Source organism: Ictalurus punctatus, chromosome 22 (genome assembly GCF_001660625.3).
Source record: "Ictalurus punctatus breed USDA103 chromosome 22, Coco_2.0, whole genome shotgun sequence".
Classification (NCBI taxonomy): Eukaryota; Metazoa; Chordata; class Actinopteri; order Siluriformes; family Ictaluridae; genus Ictalurus; species Ictalurus punctatus.
In genome coordinates this window covers 12,808,767-12,834,449 of record NC_030437.2, presented here as the reverse complement: position 1 = coordinate 12,834,449, position 25,683 = coordinate 12,808,767, and the positions used below count along the sequence as shown (strand labels likewise).

The 25,683-nt window shown below is 37.3% G+C and overlaps 1 protein-coding gene across 9 annotated transcripts; it reads left to right on the top strand.

Annotated features, from left to right (window-relative positions):
- The first annotated feature begins 3,147 nt into the window (after positions 1–3,147).
- On the top strand, positions 3,148–25,675 carry rufy3 (RUN and FYVE domain containing 3). 9 transcript variants are annotated; one of them, XM_053674358.1, is made up of 19 exons: positions 9,368–9,701; positions 9,798–9,998; positions 15,540–15,713; positions 15,865–15,982; positions 16,087–16,188; positions 16,271–16,394; positions 16,569–16,633; positions 16,730–16,795; positions 16,884–16,953; positions 17,178–17,270; positions 19,160–19,243; positions 19,402–19,569; positions 20,278–20,375; positions 21,881–22,000; positions 22,678–22,801; positions 22,906–22,982; positions 23,113–23,137; positions 23,270–23,347; positions 24,895–25,675. In XM_053674358.1, the coding sequence occupies exons 2-19, from the start codon at positions 9,821–9,823 to the stop codon at positions 25,036–25,038; spliced, it is 1,908 nt and encodes a 635-aa protein (XP_053530333.1). In that variant the 5' UTR covers positions 9,368–9,701; positions 9,798–9,820; the 3' UTR covers positions 25,039–25,675. The 9 variants fall into 9 exon arrangements, 8 of the variants coding, with proteins under 8 accessions (XP_053530334.1, XP_017307318.1, XP_017307323.1 ...); XR_001810156.3 differs by lacking the exons at positions 9,368–9,701; positions 9,798–9,998 and adding an exon at positions 3,149–3,642 and having other exon boundaries at positions 22,906–22,978; positions 23,270–23,398; positions 24,895–25,033; XM_017451829.3 differs by lacking the exons at positions 9,368–9,701; positions 9,798–9,998 and adding an exon at positions 3,149–3,642.
- The last annotated feature ends 8 nt before the right edge of the window (positions 25,676–25,683 follow it).

Here is a 25,683-nt window from a genome sequence, read left to right as displayed (position 1 = left end):
AGTTAATGGAAGTTCACTAAGGAACCAAGAATGATAGTAAAATATTAGCTATGGTGCACTAATAACACCTTTATTCGTAATTTCTCAAGTGTTAGGTTGATGGTAATAATTTGGATGATACTCTTAGAACTAGCTGCCTTGATAAATGCAATGTAAACAGTGATAGGTATAATGCATCATTCTTGATTTATTAGGAATTCTGATCAAGCCCTTGAAGCTTTAAGATGCCCAAAAAGTCACATTATGACTTAACAAATATAATGTAGAAAGTAAGATGGATTTTCTTTTGAAATGTAAGTAAACAGTAACAGTAATTCAAAATATGTACAGTATATATTTACACATTCATAAGTTCTCTTTGTGTAATCACAATTTTTTTGGCTTTCCTTGTGATTTGTTGCATTGTTGAAATTATTCAGGTATTCTGTAATAATGGGATTACAGAGAAAGGAGAACTGTTTTTGTTGTTGTTGTTGTTGTTGTTGGCACAGCGGTATATTCAAAGTTGAGAAGGGTAATTACAAGCATCCCCTGAAAGGGACAATAGAAACCGAAACTTCCTGATTTCTCTTTTCACTGGAAATGAACTGGGTTACTAAGAAATGCACATTTGTGTCCTGTGTAGTTGCGAAATTCATTTCAAATCATACACCAACATACATTAGAATATACACATGGTTAAATCTTATTTAAACAAATGTCATCGCTTAAAACAAACTAAGCATACCTTTTTTATATATATTTTTTTTACAGTTAATGGTAAATAATAATTATTTATTATTTAAATAATAAATATTCTAGCCTCAAATCTTTTTAGCATTCACACTTGCAAATTTGTACAACTCAATTAATATTACAAATTACATTAAGGCTAGGGGTGGAGTTAGCATTTACCTTGTTTTTACAGCTTTATTCATTTGAAAAATGAAAAAGAAACTAAACTTCTGTCACTTTCATTCACTCAAATACCAAAATAGTTTTTCATGAGATCAGGTTTGTTGCAGTATGATACTTCATAAGCTTTATAAATGTATGTAGCTAGGATAGATAATCATATATGAAGGGATGTAAAACAGCTCCGTGTTAGAGACCATCTTATCTGCCTTGCAGTCACTGCAAGAAATGCTAATAAAGAATACATTAAAAACAATATTTTCAAGCTGATATAGTAGAAGCAAGTTGATAATACAATATTGTTATATTATAAGTCTCTTGAATGTCATTAAGTGCTAACAAAATGCAGATAATCTTAACTAACCAGAATGGCAGGAACCTACATCAATTACAGGGAAGATGATAATTGATCTGAAGTATTTGCGTGCCATCTAGTGGAGAAGTCTGTCACGGTCACCATTTACGGTTTCAGTCTTGGTTTAATCAGTTCTGGCCAAAATACTGCAAATTAATTTTAAATACTGCAAATCACACTGAATAGCCCATATTTAAATATATATATATATATATATATATATATATATATATATATATATATATATATATATATATATATATATACTGCATGTGTAGTGTCTTCATAAATAGATCAACAACATGTTCAGTTTAACAAGTTGCATAATTTGATTAAATTATCACATCATGCTCAGCTTTCTGAGCAGTAAAGATCAGATTTAGTGTAGCCAGAACCAAATCAGATTACTTGCTGTTAATAAATGTCTTAAGGTGAATTATTTTAGACTTTTTATTTTTGGAACCAAGCTCAAAAAGCTCCTGATATTTTTCATCCTGCTTTGCTGACACGTCAGTGACAGGTCATCAGCAGTGACTGAGAAACCTTATGTGAAACACATTCATGGGTCTAATGAATTCAAACAAGGTGTATTATTTACTCTATCATACTTCCCTGGGTACTTTTCACTGTGTTTGGTATTTGGATATACCAAATATTGGAAACGTGGCATGAAGCCATTAGGACAATACATTCTTGAAACACTTGCAGCAGCCATTAGGGTTTAATTTTTTTTATTTTTTTTTATTTTTTTTTAAATTATTGATAGACATTAGATTTTAGCCTTCCATGCAGTGGTGGCTGATCATGACATTAGATGGGAGGGCTAAAATCTAACATCTATCATTCGCTCAATAACGCGACTATTAGGGTTGAGCAATGCATTATATCATGAGGTATATTCCAAATTGGTCTAGTTTTGAAACAAGCTAGTTTAAACATAATCCATGACCGCCATAATATGGTTTTAAAGCAAATAATGAGAATTAAATCTAATCAACCGGAAAACAAAAGGAAAGTGACAGACAGACAGCGTATCTACAAATCATTTCTGCTGTAAGATATTTTGTAAAGTCTGGAAGAGGGAAATGGGGATTGTAGAATTTATAATGGTGGTACCAAATGGTGATAAAAAGGCATATTGCAGGTACTGCAAATCAGAAATTTGTTACCATGGTGAATTTGTTCCCAAGTACTCAAGCAAAGATGAAAGTAAAGGAGAAAATCCAAGCTGAAACAACAACAACAACAACAACAACAACAACAACAAAAAACAAACAAACAAACAAACAAGAGAAACCATCACAGAAATTCTAATGGTTTCCACTACAAATACCATTACAACCCATCAGTTAACCTTATTGACCCTTAATGGTATCCACATAACATACCACCAATAGAAGGGAACAAATTACCAGTAGGACCCACAGGGACCATTACAGTTCCCATTAAAACAAATACAATTCCCATTATAAGCATTAAAACCATTATAAATTCTATTGTTTTGTTTTGTATTTCAGTAGGGACGTCTCTGTTTTCCAATTTTTAAGAATTTTTGGGGCTATTTTAGGTCTTTCGTGCAATTTTTTGTTTAGATGTAGCTGAGCTGGATATTTTGTTAAGACCTGGCAACACTTATACAGTCGGGCTAGACAGAAATCAGCTCCAGTGTTACTTTCATACCATTCTGTGTATTTTTCTTACAATTGCTGGTATTGCTCTTGTACTAGGTTCAACAAAAGTAAATTATAATAATAATAATAATAATAATAATAATAATAATAATAATAAAGACATGTATTTGTCCATTTATACCAGCCACACCTGCTTCCAGCTAATATCTGGACCCGCCATCACAGTAAATAACCCCAGGTCAGGAGGAAGGTGTTTCCTCTGCACTGCACCGCGTGACCGCGTGATGCCCACGTGACCCCACTGCTCAAAGTTTTGTCGTGTTTATGAAGGAAAGAACACGTCAAAGGGACTAGACATCATTCTCAGAGTTCCTTTTAAAATGCCACGAGAGACTGTGAGAAATGAAATGAAAAATAAGAAGCGCTGACAACTTTATTTTAGCTGTAGCTGAGGAAAAAAAGGGATCAGATTCATTTTTAAGCGGAACATGGCGGCGGAGCTGGACTCAAACACTGACTATCAAAACACAGGAGTTGAGGAAAGTTTAATCTCTTCGGGGGAAATAGATGGCCGACCCTCCATTCACGACAATAACGGACAATTTCCAAGCAGTCCGGAGGAAGACGCGTTTACTCCCACCTCCGTAATTTACTTTAAAGAAGCCCTGACTTCTGCTAGCATCCAGTTTGCCAAGAAAGACTCGAATCCTCCTGGCACGGTGAAGTATGAGTTTCACATCGAAACAACCAAGAAAACCAAAAGTGAGGGTTTGTTACTGTGTTTAATAACTATATTGTATATATGTGTGTGAGACGTTTTAACTGGCTTTCTACGTGGAGCTTACTCGCTTCACTACTGCGGTTAAGCCAGCCGTGAAAGCCCGGTTATTAGCAGCATAGAAATTATTTAGGGGCGCGGCTTTTACACACTTTGCAGTAACAGTACCGGAAGCGGAAATCGAGCGTCCCCGAGCTCATACACAACAAAAGCAAATCAACTTTTATACAAGACGATAGTTTTAAATAAATAAGTAACAAAACAAATATAACATTATTATTATTATTGTAGTTATATATCTAACCATGAATAATTTTTTTAATGTGTAGATGGTTCGTTTCACAGAGGAAGTCTGACTCCAAAATATTACAAATTTAATTCATTTTAATGGACATTTCAAATTGGTAGACAATCAAACCCAGTTAAATCAGTTCACAATTACCTGCTCTATTGTCACCATAAAGATCAACTCGTTTTACTGGAGAATTTTAAAGTAATTGCTCTTCAAATCATTGGATCTATCAATATGATTGACCAGAAGGCACTTTTTAATTCATTATAAAATTGACTATAATTGATTAAAAAGTGCCTCCTGGAACAATTCTATTGACCGATCCAGTGATGCTGAATCGCAATTACCTTAAAATTCTACAGTAAAATTAATGCGCCTGGGATGCCTCAACAATTTGGTCTGCCCATCCCTCCCACTAGTATGATTTCTCTTTCTCACTCTCAGACACACCCAACACACACACACCCAACACACACACACCCAACACACACACACACACACACACACACACACACACACACACACACTATCAATTCCTAATGTAATGTAACGATGTAAGATGTAATTATTAATAATAAAAGAGGGGGATATATTCAGAAGTCTGTATTTTTAATGTGTATTAAAGACATCTTGCAAAAGGGGGGCCTCGGTCAAAGGTTAATGCCATTTGGGGGGCCTTGCCCTGGAAAAGTTTGGGAACCCCTGGAGTAGGTGGAGTAGTGTCAACTGATATAAGTGGGTTTGATTGTCTACCAACTTGAAACATCTATTTTATAAAAAGTGCCTTCTGGTTCAAACATATTGACAGATTGAATGACTTTGAAGAGCAATTACTTCTACAGTAAAATGAACTGATCTTTATTGTGAGCACAGAGTAGGTTAGATTTATAAAAACAGTAGCAGCGACAACCATATAGTTTCTTAAAATATGTTTTAGTAGAGGTACTTGTATTCAGCTTAATATTTTATGTGTTGTGTGTAAAACTGGATAGATTTTTGCCAGTTTACTATGTAAAGAATTATATCTGTTTAAAAAAAACTTTTAGCCTGTAAACTCAAACGCTGTAAATTTTTGGTTTTGTTACTCATTTATTTACTTTTGTTGTGTGGGAGCTCGCGGACGCTCGTTTTCGGCTTTCGGCGCTATTACCGTAAAGTGTGTAAAAGCCGCGCCCCTGAAAATGTATGTGTAGTTAGATTAAGTGTGCTGTCAGGAAGAACGGCTGGTTTAACCGCAATATAAACTGGTAACTGTGTAACACTGTTATTTACGTTACTTATTTATATATGTTGGGGAAAACTAATTTTGTAAAAATAATAATAATAATAATAATAATAATAATAATAATAAAAAAAAAATCCTGTTTAAAAAAAAAAAAAAACAAATTTAAAGGAAACGAACACAATTGTTGTGAGGCAGCATATAAAATGTCCCCCGCCACGTAATGTAGTTAATCTGCCATTAAAGTTTCAGTAAAAATAAAAACCTAACACCTGTATTCACAGATTTATGAATCCTTACTTACTGTCCACCTGTAAGTAAGAAATTTTACCCCCTTCCCCCCATCAACAATTACCATATGTCAGCCTTCTCCATGACACCCACCTGTTATTACACATTTACTAATGTTTATAATGTTTGGTACACAAGAGTGTCTTTCTTTCTTTCCTCACTAAACTGAACAAATTAACTTTCTTAGTGTTAATCTGTCCAAACATCTCCCTTGACATGGGACTGAAGAGAAGGAGACTGGTTTCTCTCTTGGTTTTGACGCAACAGTCACGACAAATCAGGTTTACAGAAATATGTCTAAGTGATTAGCTGCAAGCTTTAGTCCACATGCTGAGGAAACTCCTGAAAGGAAAACTCTAGCCTGAAATTCATAACATATACTTGTATATTGACACATTTACGCTAGATTAAGTGATTCTGGTGCTAATGTGTTGGTTGGTGCTGTATTTTGATTATTCCTGTGAGAAAGTAGTGGTTGTCTGCTACGCCGAGGTCACAGTGTGACTGTACTAATGCACTTGATAGGTGAAAGAAATTGAACAATCTCAGCCATAACTCAACCATCCGGTTTTGCTGTTTGATCTTGAAAGCGACGTCGTCATAGTGAGAAATCCAAGGGAGGAGTGGTAGAAGAGAGCAGGTTGAAGCTTTGGAAGCTGATATGTTTGAGCATATGAGGAGGTGAGAGAGCTGACGGACTAAAAAAAAATGAAGCCCTGCCGCATCGTGCTCTTCAGGTAGAGATGAAGAAGAGCTAAATCCCACTGGCACTGGTGTCAGCAGGTAGTTGTTTGGAATCGTGGGTCATTTAGGAAACCCGCACGTCAATGATAGATGTTTAAAAAAACAAAACAAAAAAAACAAAACTCAACTCATATTTTAATCAAAAAATAAACTTTTGGACTATTGAAGGTCACATAGAGTATACATATTTATATGAAGGTTGTTTAGGAAGGGTTTTTCCTCTGAGGAAGAATCTCAGAATAAAAATGGGAAGCCCGCCAACCTCTGGTCTTCCCCGGGAGGAAGTGTTTATTTCTGTGGCTTCCAGGCAGCATTAGAAGGTTTAGATGGATTTGAATGAGCGATGCAGTTGACTCGTAGAGGTCCAGCGAGCAGGCCGGATTCGACAGGAGTGCACGTACAGCTCAACAAAAGATACAACGGAGTGCACATACAGCATAATGACAAAAGACATAACAGGTCATTAAATCTGTTTGGAGCACACAGTAGCCTACTTGACACGTGGTGTTTATGATGACAATAATAGTGCCAGCTGAGACTACAGAAAGTAGTGTACTCAGCCAACGCAAAACCATAAACCATCCATTACCCATTAACCATTTCTTTACCTTAATTCTGTTTCTGTGAATGCTGAGATCTGCAGCTTTCATCTGAAAAACAAACCAAAAAAAGAGGCCAATTTTCAAGTATGTGAGTAAAGACCTACATCTGAGCTTGATTCTCTCGCTCTTACTTAATTTTTCACAATGTATATGCTGATTAAGATCCCAGACCTTGTGAAGTGTGTGTGTGTGTGTGTGTAGTCCTGTTACGCTGGAGCAAGGCCATTCAGGAATTTAGGTCACACTTAGCCGAGCATTTTTGCAGTCGCTGTGGAATTTTTTTTGTTGATGAACGGAGCTAATGTGATGAAGCGCTGGTCGTTAAACCAGAGCAGTCAAGTCTATTGCACCATTCCACATTCAACATCATGGGTCATGTTCACTCACAGTTTTATATTTCAGATTTGTTTTCCTTTTTCATTTCAGCTTCACGTTTCTTTATGAACCCCTAAAAGTGAGCCCAGGGTTGTTGTTTTTGTTTTGTTGTTGTTTTGAGCTGGATTTGTAAGAGGAAAATGTACACAAGTACTCTTACAATCCATTACTGAGGGTTTTATTGATGATCTACTGCGTTAAGAACGACCTAAAAACTGTGCATTGTATTGGGAAGGGTTTCGTTACTCATTTCCAAACAAGTGTCAACATTAAGAATGTTTACACGAACAGTCTGCCCTTGTGATCACCGTGCAGCAGTTTTAGCTTTGTGTCTTGTAGTCTAAATGTGTAAATAATTCAGTTCTGCAGGGGTGGACACAGCAGTAGTCTGGGCTGCAGGACAAGCAGAGTTCCGGTCCAAGATATTTGTTTAACAACCACAAAACCGAAAAAAAAAAAAAAAAAAAAACTTCTTGTTGACTTAAAAATATATATATATATATATATTTTTTTTTTTTTTTTTTTTTTTAAATGTCATATGTTTATTACGAAGAACACCAAATCTCATGGCAAACAACGTGCTGACATTTATTTGTCAAGGACACAAACATGATGTGCATTAGACAGTTTATTAGAAGAAAATAATAACCATATACTCACTTCTTACTTTAATTGACTACGTTTACATGCACCTCAAGTTCCTTTTTTAAGATCTATATTCGGGTTGCAGCCATATTCCGAATGCAATGTTTATATGCGTACATGCATCGGAATATTCCTGTATACATGGTTGCTGTAAATATGCCTGAGTTGCTCTTCCTAAAAGACTGGTCCAAAGGCTGATTGGCATCTCTGAATTGTACGTAGTGTGTGGTGCAATTGTCCTCTGTAATGGATTGGCACCCCAGCCAGGGTGTCCCCTGCCTTGTGCCCCGAGTCCCCTGGGATAGGCTCCAGGCTCCCCGCAGCTGTGTGTGTAGGGTAAGTGATGGATAGACTTGTGTGAGACTATTTGGTAGAGGTGGATATTCCTGCTGGATAGCGAAGGGGACAGTAACGCTCATTTTACTGTATTATTAATTAATAGTTTCTCAGCTTTTTTAATTTATTTTTAAACTAGATAAACAAGCAGTGAAGTACACACAAACCAAAATCTTGATTTGATTGTGGTTTGAAGCAGTCAACTTTTCTGCATCTGGCTGCTTCAAGATGACTGGTGTTCATGTTCTAATAATTAAAAGCAGTTTTTTCCAGAACTGAATTTGCTGCAGTTACAGTGAGGATACTAGTTAGTCCATACATTCCCTTCTTAAATGTGCGTGTGTACATGCACGCACACACACACACACACACACACACATACATACATGCATACATACATACATGTGTATATATTGTTTGTTAGCAGTGAAATAATCGTTCTGCAAGCAAGCTTCATTAATATTTTATGCTCATAAATGGGGAGAAAGAACCCCATAGACATATTCTTGAAATCACTGAAGTGCAAAGGTAATATTGATTTAAAATGAAGGAGAAAAAAAAGCTAAGCTTTCTGTATACTGAAGTAAGTGATGTGTGTTCTTTATAATTGAGTAATTGCATTATCATGTAGAATTTGCTGCTTATGTTTCTTACTCCAGCACCAATATCCTTTCTACTCTGTAGCTGTGTACACTATATTTACGTTTATTAGTGAGGGCTTATATACTTTCTTTTCCACACATGGCTGAACCTGCTAGCTCTGTCCTTGCGAGGCACTGATTGATTCGTCACCTTTTATTGATCTGGTGGTATTTCCTGACTAGTGTTTGAGTATTGCTCACTGAGTTGCATAAATCCGTTGGGGGGAAAAAATCGTCTTGCTTTTCTGCACGATCAGCAGGTCAGGTTTAAATGTAATCACTGTTTATCAGTGCAATATAGAAGTCACTAAACAGCAAATGGTTTCTGTTGATGAGGCTCGATTAGTAAAGCCTGTGCTTTTCACTGAGGCGTGCTCACTGAGCCAAGAGAAACGGATTTCTAGATGAGCACACTCCTGCATCATCCTGATCCCCCGGGAATTCATCTCTCTCCCCGCTTGCACCATCTGCTCACGTGACTCCCACAATGCTGCTCAGCATCACAGCAGCCATCTTGGTCAACACCCACTCGGTTGCAGCGCACACAGCCAATCCAGTTAGCTTGAGTGGGGGCTGTGCGGAGTGAGACGGGGAGAGCGAGAGAGAGACAGTTGTGATTGTTGCTCCACCACTGAGCTGTTTGCAGCATCTCAGTCCTCTTGTCCTGCTGAGCGAGCACGGAAAGCAGCCTAAATTCTATGCAAAGGATTTTCTCCTGATTCACTCGGGGACACAAAAGGGGACTTTATTTATTTATTTATTTATTTATTTATTAAAAAAAAGGAATCCACACAAGAAGAAAAGCATCTTGCTTAGTACTGCCGTGGCTGCTGTTTTCCTTTCATTGCTCTTTATCCCATTGTTTCCTCGTCCTCCTAGCTTTCAAGGGCTGTTGGTAGGAGGTTGTTTTCATTCCTATTTAATCTGTATTCTGCTCTGTATTTGGACCCTTGGGTGAGGGAGGCCATCGTTGTTGTTGTTGTTGTCGTAGTCACTGGGCCTCACAGCTGAGTCATGTCGGATCTGACGCCACAGAGCGAGGCGCCCACCCCCACCACAGACAAGATCACGCAGGCTGCCCGCGAGACCATCTACCTGTGCAACTTCCGCGTGTCTGTGGACGGCGAGTGGCTGTGTCTGCGTGAACTCAATGACATCTCGCTCACTCCCGAACCTGAGCCAGCGCACGAAGGTAGGCGCTCGGGCCGCCATGCTGCTCAGTGAGCCTTCTGGGAAATGTAGTTTTGTAGGCGTGTAGATGTTTTTTTTTGTTTGTTTGTTTTGTTTGTTTGTTTTTTCTGGTTTTGTTTTTTATTGGTCCTCTTCAACAAACCATCCACTGTCTTCTTGTCTTAAATGCATTCCTGAAGAAATTGTAGTCATGTTGTAGAATTGAAGCATTAAGGATCGAAGAGGAAACCCTGCGGCTCTGCCATGTTGTCTTTTGTCTCGCTAACGCGTCCGATCATCATTATTGAATTATATGCAGGATTATGTCTTCTTTGCAGGAAGCCTACAGTACGTTTCAGGTTAACAAATGAGCTGTTTTACTTCTCGCATGTAAACTTGATTTAGTTAAAATTGGATTTTAGTTATGAAAGAGGAAATTGTTTAAACCACTGTAAGGGGTGTTAAGTGAAGATCCAGTGCTGACCAAGCTTTCAGGTCGATCCTGAAGCTTCAAAGCATAGATACTGAAGTTACACTGAAGCGTGGACTCTCATTGAGTACGTTTACTTGTACACAATGCTACAATTCCTAAAAAAACAGATCATATTTTGCATTAACGTATGAGCATGCTATTACGTAATCTAATCTTGTGGAGTCTACACGTGTCAATAATTCGATTTCTTTCTAAATTCACGAAGCACCCCTACAGCTGCATTGCAACCTGCATATAAACGCTCTACTGAACAATACTTATTGCGTTTCATTGGGCATAATGCTCCGCTTTTCTCATGCTGTTAAACATCATTAATGCTTTTGGAGCAGGTCTATCCGGCAAGAAAAGCAAACAGTATCGAAGTAACAGTGTACGTTTGCTGAATAACCCAAATCCGGTCCAATACAAAATTATTTATGATTCCTTTGTGGCAGTTTTAGTGATCATCTGGGAACAGATAAAGCTTTGTACCATTAGTGTGCTTGTAAACACGCTCAGTGTGATTGCGCGTGGAGTCGTGATTAAAGGGCGGAGATGCTCTCTGTAGCTCTGGGTTGAATGACAGCATCTGTCGTTCTAGTTAGTGCAATACTGTTAGAGTTGCAGGATGTAGCGTTTAAGAGTCGTCTGCTCTTTTTAAAATGTTATTAGCTCAAATGAACGTGTTTTAAAGAAATCACCTTTGAACCAAACAGCACCAAGATAGCACTGTATGTCTTTTTCTTTCAGTATTGATTTATTGATCAGTATTGATTGATTTAATCCAATGTATCCCATGTTCCTCTTACACCTAACATGCAGTGCAGTGGTTTTTATTTTATTTTAAATTAAATTTTTTAAATAAACATCCATCATCACCAATTAATCTTCCTTTCAGTGTTCTTCACAGGGACATGCAGTGCCGTGACAGGAGTCAGCTCACATTTGTGTGTTGCCCCTCATCCGTTAAGGCTCTTTAGCAACATTTTATACGTATGGACAGCTTTAGCCATTGTGCTGAGCGCTCATTTTAATGCATTCGACTCGGTGAGAGCCTTTTACGGTTGGGTGTTACGTGTAATCTGCGATGAGGAACTGCGCTTAAGAGAGAACTGCAGGCTGTTTGCTCTTTAAAAGTGCAGTTTCTCAGAGACATTTATTCAGACACATTGGATGTTGTTTAAGCGAGATGAATGTACTCTGTGCACAGTTCTGCTGTGATGGTGCTATTTTAAGGCACTTTGATTTTCACTGTATTAACACTTGGAGTGGGTCTGAAGTTATGGCAGTAATATGCTCAATAAAACTGATTCTGTTGTGGCTTTGTGGAAAGGCCTCGGATCTCGAACAGGTGTTTTAATTGATTAACAACAAAACAAAGTATATTGCACAAAAAACCAAACCTTTTCAGTACAAATCTATTGAAATAATAATCGAAATAATGACTGAGAGAATATACTTCAGCTATGTTAAACCTATGAAACTAATTTATTATTATTATTATTATTATTATTATTATTATTATTATTTTGGATGGGTGGTGGTGGTTTAGCGGTTAAGGCTCTGGTTTACTGAGTGGAAGGTCGGGGGTTGCCAAGCTGCCACTGTTGGGCCCTTGAGCAAGGCCCTTAACCCTCTCTGCTCTGGGGTGCTGTATCATAGCTGACCCTGCACTCTGACCCCAACCTCCTGACATGCTGGGGTATGTGAAGAAAATAATTTCACTGTGCATATGTATACGTGACCAATAAAGACTCATTATCATTATATTTTTTTTATAAAATGTATTTTTATTTTTTTTTTATTTTTTATTTTAAACAGCAGTGACACTGTACCCCTGGATTACTATAACCCATATAGTTTAATGATCAAAACATATTTCTGCTTGTATAATACTGTTCAATGCTCATATTTTCCAGGGTGTAATGTTGTTTCAGAGTGTGCACAGGCAGTGTCTAGTCTGATTTCACATTATTCACACAATTGCATCAGCAAAGGTCTCTTTCTGACAAGTCCTTGTGCTGTCTTTGAGGCTCAGTCAGTAATCAGGCCTTTTTATGACTCTCTTCATGTTACTAAGCTCATAAACCTGCCATGAAGAGAAGAGATTTCAAAGGTGTGTGCATTTTATGGCAGGCCAGTGCATTTAATTTCTGTGGCTTTGGCGGTTGGGCAAATGCAGTAAGTGATTAAAGAATATAGCGTTTTTAATGCTTTCACTTGTGGCTGATTTAAGATATATGTGAACGAATGATGCCAAAGTGGAGGTATCTTATACAAAACACAGTTTTAACATAAGGAATAAAAGTTGGCAGGGCTTGCTCTTGAAAGGAAATCAACGACGGAATGGTGCGATTAATTTACACCACACAGTTCATTATTTTTCTATAACAGCATGACCCATTGTGTTTTATTCCTCTTGGACAAAAGCAGTTTGCCAACATTAACAATTATTATTTATTAAAGAATGACGTCATACTTTCTAGTTGTTTGATGATGTGGAACGTCAGCGAAACAAGTTATTTCCTGTTCTATCTTGTATTACAGCAGTTAGAAACGGTCATTTTCTTCCTAGCCACATTTCTCTCATGAAGTTAAGGAATGCATGAATACAGCCTGTCAGCTGGAACTGCTCTCGGAGCCGTTTTAACAGAAAATGAATCGACACCAATCAGAATAGATAATTCATCAGCACTGGGGATCATTTGAATTAAATTTGTGCATGATACAGCCTAAGTAGTTAAAATGTTTGATGCATTTGTAGTTGATTTTAGTCTACATCCATGAAATGCATGGAAACACAAACAATTTTTTGTTTTTGTTTCTTTATTCTTTTCCATTGTCCTTTGCAAAGACTCATGGGAAGATTTCACAGAATTGGTGGAACAAATGCAAATGCTTGATGAGTTCAAAGGTGCGTATCGCGGCATCGCTTCCTCACTTCACTCGCACCTCCTCAGGCATCATTTGAAAGCTGTGTGACGTAGCCATCAAGACCTGCTCCAATCAGTCATTAGCTCCATTTCCTCTGAACACCGTTCCGCACGGCTACCGTCAAGCTTGAGTTCTCATTGGCCGTCTCTGTCACAGTTGTTTACTGTCTCTCATTCTGTCTCTTTAGTTTTCTCTTCACTGTATAGATGAGCTTGTTTCTCTTTGTCTGTTTTCTCAGATCCTGCTTCACTGTCTGCCACATCCCATTCTCTCTGGCTGATTTTTTTTTCCTGGCACTTGCATGGTGTTCTAGACATTTCACACTCACTATAATTCCCTAGGGCACTGCACCACTAATTAGTTCCTGCAGGTCTGAGATGTTGAAGGTGTTTTTTTTTTTTTTTTTTTTTTTTTTTTTTTTTTTTTTGGCTTGCTTGTCTCAAGAATATCCTGTAACCGCATCTGACTTTTAGTACTGCAAAACCGCCTGTCTGCTGAAGATGGAGGTTGTAAGTGTGATTTTAAAAAAACAAAAAGAAAAAACATTGTGAGTAGCATAGATTTTTCGATATCGGTGTGACCCACACTTCTTCAAATCTTATCACTTTCCTTTAAATGAGAACTGAAACCATCTGTCTGACACCAGATCTTAAGGTTAGTTTATGCTTCTGTGGGATCAAATTCACTGACACTTTCAGTTTTAAGGAGCAACAACAATCTGTATTCCTGTTACACATTATGGGGCGCACATGTCTACTTTAATAACATGTCTAGGTTAATAACTGCTAATAGTGTTCAATTTGCATTAGGATGCTGGTGCTGAAAACTTTATGCTCTGGTAAAAGCACACTTTTATCTAGACTCGTGTTTAGAGGTTGACCGATCAGTTTACCGATGAATTACCACTATTAATAACCGATTTGCTGGAGCTGTCTGTTATCGGCAAAAATCCACACCGATAGTTTTCCTGGTTGCATCTGCTGTCATTATACAGTATGAAAGCGGCCTCTGGAGTGTTACTTTTTGGTTCAGTTATATATATCGCTTTTATTTACTTTAATATTAATTAATAGCATATATATATATATATATATATATATATATATATATATATATATATATATATATATATATATATATATATATATATAATTTTTTTATTTTTTTTAAAGTACAGTACATTTTCATGGTACAGTCAGTACTGTTTATTTTTTATCTAAAGTTCAGTAATATTTTACTTGGAGGGTTTTCCTTCAGTATCAACTCTAAAAAATCTGTTGATTTAATCGGTTATCGGCAAGTACTGCCCAAATCCACAATGGGTCGACCTCTACTCATAATCATGTCTTGTTGCATTTGTTCCAATAATTATATAGGTGTTTATCTATAATGATAATGATGAGCCTTATTTAACTCAAACACTGAATAAAACATTAATATGTCCTGCAGAATGCAAGATATATTAATCATACTTGTAATTGTGTGTAATTAATTGCATGTAACTGGAAGGTGTTGGACATTTAGAGAAACTAACAAGGCTTTACTTTATGGCTTACAGGCTTAAGTGCAGATTAAGTGGTTTCTTTTTCTCTCTCAGGTCATTGCAGTTGTTTCTTAATCAAAAAAACCCCCCAAAAAACAAGTTAAATTTGTGCTTTTTTGTTTCAAAAAAAGTTTGGTCTTTTTTTCCGAGCACTGAAGTGACCTCTTTAAAGTGGGTTCAGCATTTGAAGAGCAGAAGGTGCCATTATATGAGACGTTAAACAAAAGTGCCCGCACTTTGTTTGAGTAGAGATTAAATTGAGGATATTGATTGGTAATTAAATGGTTTCAAGTTAAGCACCTATATTTGGTGATTCTTATTTGTTCTTATTACGTACTGTATGTAACCTTTCTAGCATACTAGTCACACATGCTGCAGTTTCTTATACTTATTATGCAAGTTGCAGTCTAAGAACTAAGGTGTCTGGTGAATAGAAATGAGAAGGAAAAATATATGGAAAGAAATGTACTGCATTGTTTGTGCCATTATATTGTGCAGAGTGACTGATCCAAAATGTTCTACTTTAAGTTTTTCTTCAAGCCAACAGCTTGTGATCATTTTATTTGACAGTAAGTGCTTTATAATGTTTCATGTGGTGTTTCATGTGCCCTCAGATCCCAAGGACCCCATCGCCATTGAGAGGCTTAACCTGATGAACATGGCCAAGCTGAGCATCAAGGGCTTGATTGAGTCAGCTCTAAACCTGGGCCGCACACTGGACTCGGACTACGCCCCACTTCAGCAGTTCTTCGTCGTGATGGAGCACTGTCTTAAACATGGACTCAAAAGTATGACGCATACTTTGGAGCGTAAATCATTTCAACTTTCTTTGTTCTTTTCCATTGTTCTTATTCTCTCTCTCTCTCTCTCTCTCTCTCTCTCTCTCTCTCTCTCTCTCTCTCTCTCTCTCTCTTTGTCCAAACTCATAATGTATTAAAGGCAAGAAGACGTTCCTCGGGCAGAACAAGTCGTTTTGGGGTCCTCTGGAGCTAGTGGAGAAGTTGACTCCAGAAGCTGGTGAAATCACAGCTAGTGTCAAAGACCTTCCTGGCCTCAAGTAAGTCAAGCCTGCTGTTTTTTTTTTTTTTTTTTTTTTTTTTTTTTTAATGAACATGTTTTATAATTCATAATTCCTGGTACTGATACGGTTTCTTCTTTTAGAACTCCTTTAGGAAGAGGCAGAGCATGGCTGAGACTGGCCCTCATGCAAAAGAAGCTCTCAGACTACATGAAGACCATCATTAACAGAAAGGATCTTTTAAGGTGGGCTCTAATGTGCAAGCATGCATGTGAAAAGACACGTTTCATGTCGCCCTGCTTCTAAAATGTTTGGACCCCCTTTTAGTGAGTTCTATGAGCCCAATGCTCTGATGATGGAGGAAGAGGGAGCTGTAATTGCTGGATTGTTGGTGGGACTCAATGTGATTGATGCAAATTTGTGCATGAAGGGAGAAGATTTGGACTCTCAGGTACTTTCTTATTTTATAGAACACCTCTGAAATGTCATAACCACATGATTTAACCTATATCACCTATTCTAACTTGCTAGTGTGATGGTAGGGTTAAAACTGTATGCCGTGTATTTGTACTTTAATTTCAATTCCAGTTAGGGTGTGTGTTAAACTCACGTGTTATCTCGGCAGGTTGGTGTGATCGATTTTTCCATGTATCTAAAAGATGGAGGTCACAGCAGCAAGAGCACAGAGGGGTGAGTTCATATTCATTGCGCCTTGTAATATGAATGAGATGACTTCTGATAGTTTGACCATTACTCATTACAATATTTTATATTGTCCTATTTTAGTGATGGACAAATCACAGCAATCCTTGACCAGAAAAATTATGTTGAGGAGCTCAACAGACATTTAAGGTAGAGTAACTGCTTCAGCTATTTCTTTGGTTTATGATTTGTTTGGCCTTGTTTTGCTAACGCTTTGTATATCCCTCCTCTTCGACAGTGCTTCTGTGAATAATCTTCAAGCCAAAGTCGATGCCCTTGAAAAGTCCAACACAAAACTTACAGAGGAGGTGTGTATTAATATTTTAAATCCAACAGTGTAATCCACTATAGGTTATAAATATAAAAATGGCTCCAATCCAGGTTTCAGTAGCCTGACTCCTCATTTGTATCCTTATTGCATTTCTTTTCCTTTGCCATTGTATAAAGCAGCAAGATGTTTGTTGTGAGAAGAGGTTGGAAAATACTGGAATCTGTTCCTGCTGCCACTAAATCTTTTGTCTGATTATTACAGCTTGCAGTTGCAAACAACAGAATCATCACTTTGCAAGAGGAAGTAGAGAGGATGAAGGAGGAAAGCTCTTACCTTGTGGAGTCCAATCGCAAGGTACAGTATTGTTACTCTACAAAGTGTCCCAAAAGTTTCCATACATCGGACTGTGTTTGCCAGCACCACGCTGGTTGTGCCTTCAACCTGTGGTCTGTGTGGGGTCTAATGCCCCAGTATAGTTATGGGGACACTATACTTTTAAAACAGCACCTATACTATGCTATACCGTAAAAACAGCACCTATACTATACTGTAAAAACAGCACCTGTACTATACTATACTGTAAAAACAGCACCTATACTGTAAAAACAGCACCTATACTATACCGTAAAAACAGCACCTATACTACACTGTAAAATCAGCACCTATACTATACCATGAAAACAGCACCTATACTGTAAAAACAGCACCTATACTATACCGTAAAAACAGCACCTATACTATACCGTAAAAACAGCACCTGTACTATACTATACCGTAAAAACAGCACCTGTACTATACTATACCGTAAAAACAGCACCTATACTATACCGTAAAAACAGCACCTATACTATACCGTAAAAACTCCACCTGTACTATACTATACCGTAAAAACAGCACCTATACTATACCATAAAAACAGCACCTGTACTATACTATACCGTAAAAACAGCACCTGTACTATACTATACCGTAAAAACAGCACCTGTACTATACCGTAAAAACAGCACCTATACTATACCGTAAAAACAGCACCTGTACTATACTATACCGTAAAAACAGCACCTGTACTATACTATACCGTAAAAACAGCACCTATACTATACCGTAAAAACTGCACCTGTACTATACTATACCGTAAAAACAGCACCTATACTATACCGTAAAAACAGCACCTATACTATACCGTAAAAACAGCACCTGTACTATACTATACCGTAAAAACAGCACCTATACTATACCGTAAAAACAGCGCCTGTACTATACTATACCGTAAAAACAGCACCTGTACTATACTATACCATAAAAACAGCACCTATACTATACCGTAAAAACAGCACCTGTACTATACCGTAAAAACAGCACCTGTACTATACCGTAAAAACAGCACCTGTACTATATTATACCGTAAAAACAGCACCTGTACTATACTGTAAAAACATTAAAACTTTCAGATGAGACGTTAAACCTGATTCTCTGTGGTCAATAAAAATCCCAGGACACTTATCTTAAAAGATTAGGGGTATACCCCGGTGTCCTGCTGAAATTCCCCCATTGGCCCTCTAAGAATCCCCACCTCTGAATTGGCTACATCACTTTCTCCTCTCCACTAATAGCTGGTGTGTGGTGGGCGTTCTTGCGCACTATGGCTGTCATCACATCATCCAGGTGGATGCTACACACTAGTTGTGGTTGAGGAGATTTCCCCCCCATACTATGTAAAGCACTTTGAGTGTCTAGAAAAGCTCTATATCAATGTTGGTGGACGTCCGCTTCTCGGTTGGTCCTCAACACTTCCAGAATTTTTTAAAATTTATTAGTAAGTTTTCCGACAGTGTGGTGCGTGATGTGCTGGCCATGTTTCCTGTTAAAGTCTATCACAAGCTTGCGACAGCTTCCCGATCCAACCACAAGATTGATTTTAATAAGTTCTCCTTTTATCAAAGGCTTTCTTAAAGGCTGTCTGAAAAAATAAAATATTATATAATGTTTTTATATTATAATATAAACTAAGTATGAAAAATCTTGGAAGACGTATAGCTAAAAAGTGTTAATTTCCCCTATGTATGGAGACACTTGGGACACCCGGTATATCACCATCACCTTTTGTGCACAAACTGTGTCCAGGTGTATGTCAGAATATTTATTTACTTAGGGATTTCAGAGTTTTAAATATCATCAAGTGCTTTAAATAACCTGACATGATTTAAACATAACTAAAATGCAGTTCTGTGTGTTTCTCACAGTCATTGAGACCAGATGGAGCTGCAGACGGCCAAGTACTTGGGGAAACTCGCAAGCAGCTCAAAGAGGAAACTCAGCTCAGACTGGTCAGTTAGATCTTGAGACTGCGGCACGCTGTCTAGAGTAGACATGTCTTTATTTAGCTAGTTCATATCTAAGAACATCGGAGATGTGCATTTAGGCAGTGATTAGCCAAACAATTGGTGCTGAAACATGAAACATTACTCTGATGGCTTCTGTGTAGGATGTAGAGAAAGAGCTGGAGGTGCAGATCGGGATGAGACAGGAGATGGAATTGTCTATGAAGATGCTGGAGAAGGACATTTGTGAGAAACACGATGCGCTGGTGGAGCTCAGACATCAGCTCGATGATCTGCGCAGAATCAACCATGAGCTCTCCCACAAGACCCAGGTACAAAAGTATAATCACCACCGACGTGTATAACTAAGAGTATACCACAGCACTGGTGAATTGATTAATTTGTTAAAACAGCTCCAGCTTCAAGGCAAATCTCAGGTTTATATGCACACGCTCGTTCACATACATTATCATTTCTATAGTAACAGCTAATTCTAAAGGACTAGTATGGTGGATGCTCCACATAAGTGGTTAAAATGTTTAATCATTAATATGGTGATGTTTCCTGTCAGATGTTTATTTGCAGTTTTTGGAAAGAGTCTCTAGTGTTAGCATTTTGTGAGAGTCAGAGTTAAAGGTTTCAGACATGGGAGAGTTTTCAGAATGGAGGACTTTGCGCTTTGTGGTATCTTGGTAACATGACAAGCTGTCTAGCGGACGTTCCGCAAGATTAAATTTAACTATAAATGGATACAAAGTGCAAGGGGTCATTCTTAAAGAAATAAAAAGTCGTTAGTGATAAAAATGACTGTTGAATAAGAGGAATAAAACACTTGGGGACATGCTGTTATAAGGAAACTAATCAACACCAGCCCATCATTGATTATTTTCCTACAACAGCATGCCCTGTCAGCTTTTATTTCTCACATGTATAATTAATATCATTGAATTAGACCTTTGTACAGCCCTATTAAACACAACATTAAAAATAGGTTTTATGCATGTGCTAATGAGTCTGGGTGTGTTTTGTGTGCGTTGCAGAGCTCAGAGACCAGTGTGAAACAGAAGAGTGAGATCATCAGTCGCTTTGAAGAGAAAACAAACCAGATGGCTGCCACTATTAAACAACTGGAGCACAGGTAAGCTCTCATATGCTTGAACACTTACACAAGTCATGTTGGAAATTCGTGCCTTTTTATTTTTGTAGCCACTAATGCAAATTAGGCTGAACATAAATATTACTGGATTGCTTATCTGCTCTGTTTCAAGTTCTGCACTCACCTTTTCTTGAAATAACTCCTCTCTGCCTTATGTCTCTTATTGTTTTGCTTTGTTCTTTCATTTTGCATCCCTTCCATGTCATCCATTCTTTTCTGTTCCTCTCGTCAGCGAGAAAGACGTGGTCAAGCAAGCACGGAACTTGAATTTGGCTGCAGGAAAACTGCTGCAAAAGCAACAATAGATCATTTTTGCAAACGCATATTAATAGTTTCATCAATACATATCCTCAATTTGACTTTGCATATCATAGAAACAACTAGGATATTTATTTTCGAATGGGGTCGCGATTCCTTTCTCTTTCCTCATGGACTACCATGTTTTTGCTTCTACTGTGAATATCACACTCCACACAAGCGCTCCTCCTCTCTTAGTCTTTCCAGCATTTTTTTTTTTGTGGTTCGCCAGATACAAAATACAGCAGTTTCAGATAGTGTGAGAAAGACTCAAGATTTGCTTAATATCCAACAGCTTTTTATTGTTTGATTAAGTTTTTGGGGGGGTTCTGAGTTTATATGTAGGAAATGTTAACATAACAATGCATCTCTCGTATCTCTACAGTGTATCTCTTTACTCTTTGAATAACCGAACTTCAGGATGTTAGAACGGAGGCTTTGGATATCAAAAGCTTTAACATGGTAACTAGATCTGGTTAAACATGTACCATTAGTTATTTGCAAAGTACGTCATTTTTTTCAATACTCTTTCTGGCCAGTTTTTAACTTCATATTTTGGCCTAACTTATGTTTTGACGTTTAAGCCCTGTGATATTGCAGAAGTGAAATGGACCTTGATAAGCGACCACTCACCTGTGTGTAAGTTGAGTGTACTGAATTATGCTCCTGAGTGTAAAAAAAATATGCAATTGATTAAAGTGAAAGCATACACTCAGGAGATTTCGCTTTGGTAGAAGAACGTGAGCTTAAATAACATTGACATAATATCAGCTCGAGTCCGAACTGACAGCAGATGTGATGCTGGTGGAGGTTAATGCCAAATGTGAACGGTGTGGTCCTCTATTAAACCCCAAAATAAATTCTTCAAGGTTTCTGTACACGAGGTTGTTCTCTCGATTGCAATTAAATGATGAAAGTGTATGTGGACTTTAACAATCTATGTAAAATGTAGTACAGTAGCATAATAAAGATCAAATCCAACACTTGAGCTTTCTTCACTTTCTTTGACTTTCCATATAGCCTCTACATTTCCTACACTCATCCCCTTGTCTTAGGATTTTACTTTTTTTCCTGCTTGTTTTTGTCTCTTTCTTGTTCATTTCGGTTTGACGTTATTGAGATTCTCCTCCCTGTCATGGCATTTTAGTTCTCATTTTTTACCTCATTAAGTTCATCTGGCTCAACTACAGATCTAAACAGGCAGAGAAGCAGAGGGACCTGGCCGAGGAGGCGAACAGGCTGTTCAAGCAGGAGTTTGGAGACAAAATTGTGAGTCTGCAGCAAGAAGTGGAGCATTTACAAAAGCAGAGGTATGCAGCATTCCTTCATTTTACTCATTTTATTGATTGACTGAGTTTATTTACGCAGTGCCACCATATATTTATCTGTATAGTGCTCCAAAGTGCTATAGTGCTGTTTTTGGATTTAAATCAGAAGCAAGTTTGGCCTAAACCACAAGGTGTGGGGTTGTGTGTGGGTTTTTTTATTTATTTATTTATTTATTTATTTTTTTTTGTAAGTAAATATGAACCCTACCAGTATGCCACTGGACAACACTGAAAAACTAGGTGCAAACTTCAGAGGTAGAAATGGCAGCACTGTCTCAAACTCCGCTACATCACTCCATAATTCCACTTCATACTTGGTCTCAACTAGGCATGTGTGTGAGAATTTTTTAATCCAGCAGGTGCAGTTGTTGTGTTTTTTTTTTGTTGTTGTTGTTTTTTTTTTTTAATCTACCTGTAGTATTTTCTAACAAATTTAGTTGGTTCTATTTCCCATAATATAAACAAACTAGTAGCCTAATTTAAACCACTGCAACCATGACCAAGCAGTTCTTGTTCATTTTTTGTTTGTTTGTTTTGTTTTGTTTTATCTGACTACTCGCTTGTGTCTGTATGGAAAAAAAAGTTTTTTTAATGAATACAGACCAGTCCAAACCACGACTTAAAACTGTGTATGATGTTTTTTGGGGGTGGGGGAGCAGGAACAGTTTGGAGCAGGAGCTGAGGAAGGAGCGAGGGAGGCGGGGCAGTCAGCATTCAGATACCCTGCTGGGAAAAACCCCTCCGAACAGAGACATGCGGCAACAAGTAGAGGACATCAGAAAGGTGACACTCCATCTGAAAATGAGAAATGAGTTGCCATTTTCAAACTGCAGAATTATTTCTGTTTTAATGAATTGTTTTTTCATTTATTTAATTTATTTATTCAGGAGCTGGAAGCGGTCAAAAAAGAGAACGGCACACTTCGAAATGTGTTAGAAGAGAAAACAAGTCTCGGTTCGAGTTTGTAAGCCTTTGTTTATTCAAACCTAAACGAGCACATGCGTTTGCAGTGTTTAAGTAAATCTTTGCATCATGCATGAAGTGATTCAAAAGTACAAATAAATTCAATCGCTACTTATTTTTTTGTTGCCTAGGTCACTTTCACATGAAGATGAACAGGTACATTACAGTTTAGTCATTCTTTTTGTTGATGCACAGAAACTAATCGTTCTATGTACATGTTCTGTAAGAATGTAAGCATGGTGAATGTGTCCTGTGTGGTAATGTGTAATTTATTTCTCTTTCATGCAGAACCAGCCACTTGATGAAGAGCCAGAGCTGTCTATCTGCTCAAAGTGCCAACATTCGGAAGCTCTAAGCAATCCTAAGGTATCAGTTATCCTCTCTCAAGGAAGATCATGAAGATTAGGATAGAAATGGGTGAGATTTCATTATCATAAGTAAGGATTAAAACATGATTGTTCTTGGAAAATAGTAAACAGTGGTGTGCTGCAAAGTTTCTTTTTTATTTAGGCCTGCTAAATACACAAGGGGCTAAATACACAAGGGGCATTCCCAGGCTATACACGTAGAATTTTTGTGCATCCAGAGGCATTACCCCAGGCACATCAAAATCAAAGAAGAATGCATTTCCATAAATAATAGCCGTTTCATATCTCTGACCCATTGCTGCCTTTACTTTGCTGCCCCTTTTTGCGGATTAGCCGTTAACCTCTGGCACGGTGCCAGAACATGCCCAAGGTGTGCAAGTAATTGCATCAACTTGGTCGTGTTTGGGTTCTTGCATAGCGTATGTAACATGCCTTATATACATCAGAGATTTGCCATAATGGAAAACTCCACCATTTTAACAATTATACTTTTTTGTTTACTTTTTACTTCTTTGATAAATAAAGTTTTTTTTTATCATCCCCAAGTCCCTCTAAATTAGTTGTCATTATAAAGTCTATAATGCATTAGAATGAGTGCATTAATATAAACCTGTGCTTTTCCCTGCAGGCCAAACTACTTCAGAGCTGCTGTTCTTAAAAAAAATAAATAAATAATGAACACCTTCTGACCAATCAAATTCAAGAGTTCAGCAGCGTGGTATAAAAATATTTAATGCCATTATTTCTTTGGCCTTTGAGTAGTTCAAAGGAAACTGTAAATTCCTCATTAATCCCTTTTATTCAGGAAATTTGTCTTTTAATTTTATATTTAGAAAATCTCTTTTAAAAATTCTAACAATTGCAAATTTGTAAGGCATGACACAGCTTAAAGAGGGTGGATATTACCAGTCAGAGCTTTGATACTTCATTTGTATGAAATCTAATGAAATTCTCATTCATTAGTATTGCTAATGATTTTGCTAATTAATCCTATCATTAATTTTCAAACATTATTTTATACTTAAATCTAGTAGTCTTGCTGTTGGACACTTGAGTTCATTCAGTCCTCTCTGAAACTATTGGAACAGCAATAATAATAATAATAATAATAATAATAATAATAATAAACTTTTTAGTTATTTTTTATTTTATTTATTTACAAGAGTAGATATTAAGCGCTATTTATTGTTGAAACAATCAATCTAACAGGGTAACAAGAAACACCAGCCAGTCGCATGTTCCGATATTTTTGCTCACCTACAAATTGGGTGGTCAGATACAAAATATGCCATGTTCTATGTCATGTAACACATCTACATATACATACCAGGAAATAAAAGCTGAAATTCAAAACTCTTTTTATATTCACCTTTTGGTCTCAAACCTAAATGTCTTCAGTCTACAGCAAAAAACGAAAAAGGAATCGTACTTGCCGTTCCAGTAGTTTCAGAGAGGACTGTACATGGTATATTCAACACTGAGAAATTGAGCTCTCCTCTAAAAGGACAGTGTTGAAATGTATTTTCTCTTGCTTTATCATTTTAGTGGGAGTGTAAGAACTGTAGAGGGGTGTTCTGCAAGAACTGCATGCTCAACGAAATCCCCCTGCCATCGTCCATCACCCCAGAACGTGTGTGTGACGTGTGCTACTCCCAGCTACTGCAGCAGTACGCCTCAAACCCATCCTGAGTCACTTCTACTCTTCTTTCAGTAAAGAATATTCAAAACCGGAGCAGACCCGATTTAATCCATGTTTAAGCTTTCATCACCAGCAGTGAGGTTTTCTGTGTAGTTGTGCTTTTTTTCAAAAAGGGAGTGTTTGTGTTACTTAATTCTTATGTTATTTGCATCAAATTCAGCATCATGTTGTAGATGAGAGATGTCCACCAAGTGGACTTATGCAGTACTACTTGAATTGTTTATGAAATCAGCTGTATATCATGGTGATTATACAGCACAGAGCAAGATATCTACAGTGATGTCAGGGGTGAGAAATATAAATTGTGCAATGATTTTAATTATTTTAGAGAGAATTTTGTACATTTGCTAAAATGTCTAATCATACACTAGGATTTTTTAGCAGACTGGAGCCAAAGCTTTTTAAAAGCTAATTATGCTTTCAAACATGCAGAATCATCTCTACATATTTATCAAGCTATGGGCATGGTTAAACTAACTTACACTTAGACTGACTATGTAATAAGAACAGTTTGTTCCCCTGTGTGTTTTTCTCAGCTCTAATGGCTCAATAAAGATTTATTATAATATATAATATGTCAAAATAGTTCCTCAGAGTAATTCAATTCCAAACAGATATGTCCTTTTATCTAAAGA

Excerpts from the sequence above, each read along its gene's own strand:
- rufy3 (XM_017451829.3), top strand. The coding sequence starts at position 3,369 with ATGGCGGCGGAGCTGGACTCAAACACTGACTATCAAAACACAGGAGTT. Across the intron at positions 16,634-16,729 it reads AGCAGCAAGAGCACAGAGGG|TGATGGACAAATCACAGCAA; the intron begins GTGAGTTCATAT and ends GTCCTATTTTAG. Across the intron at positions 19,570-20,277 it reads AGCTCTCCCACAAGACCCAG|AGCTCAGAGACCAGTGTGAA; the intron begins GTACAAAAGTAT and ends TGTGCGTTGCAG.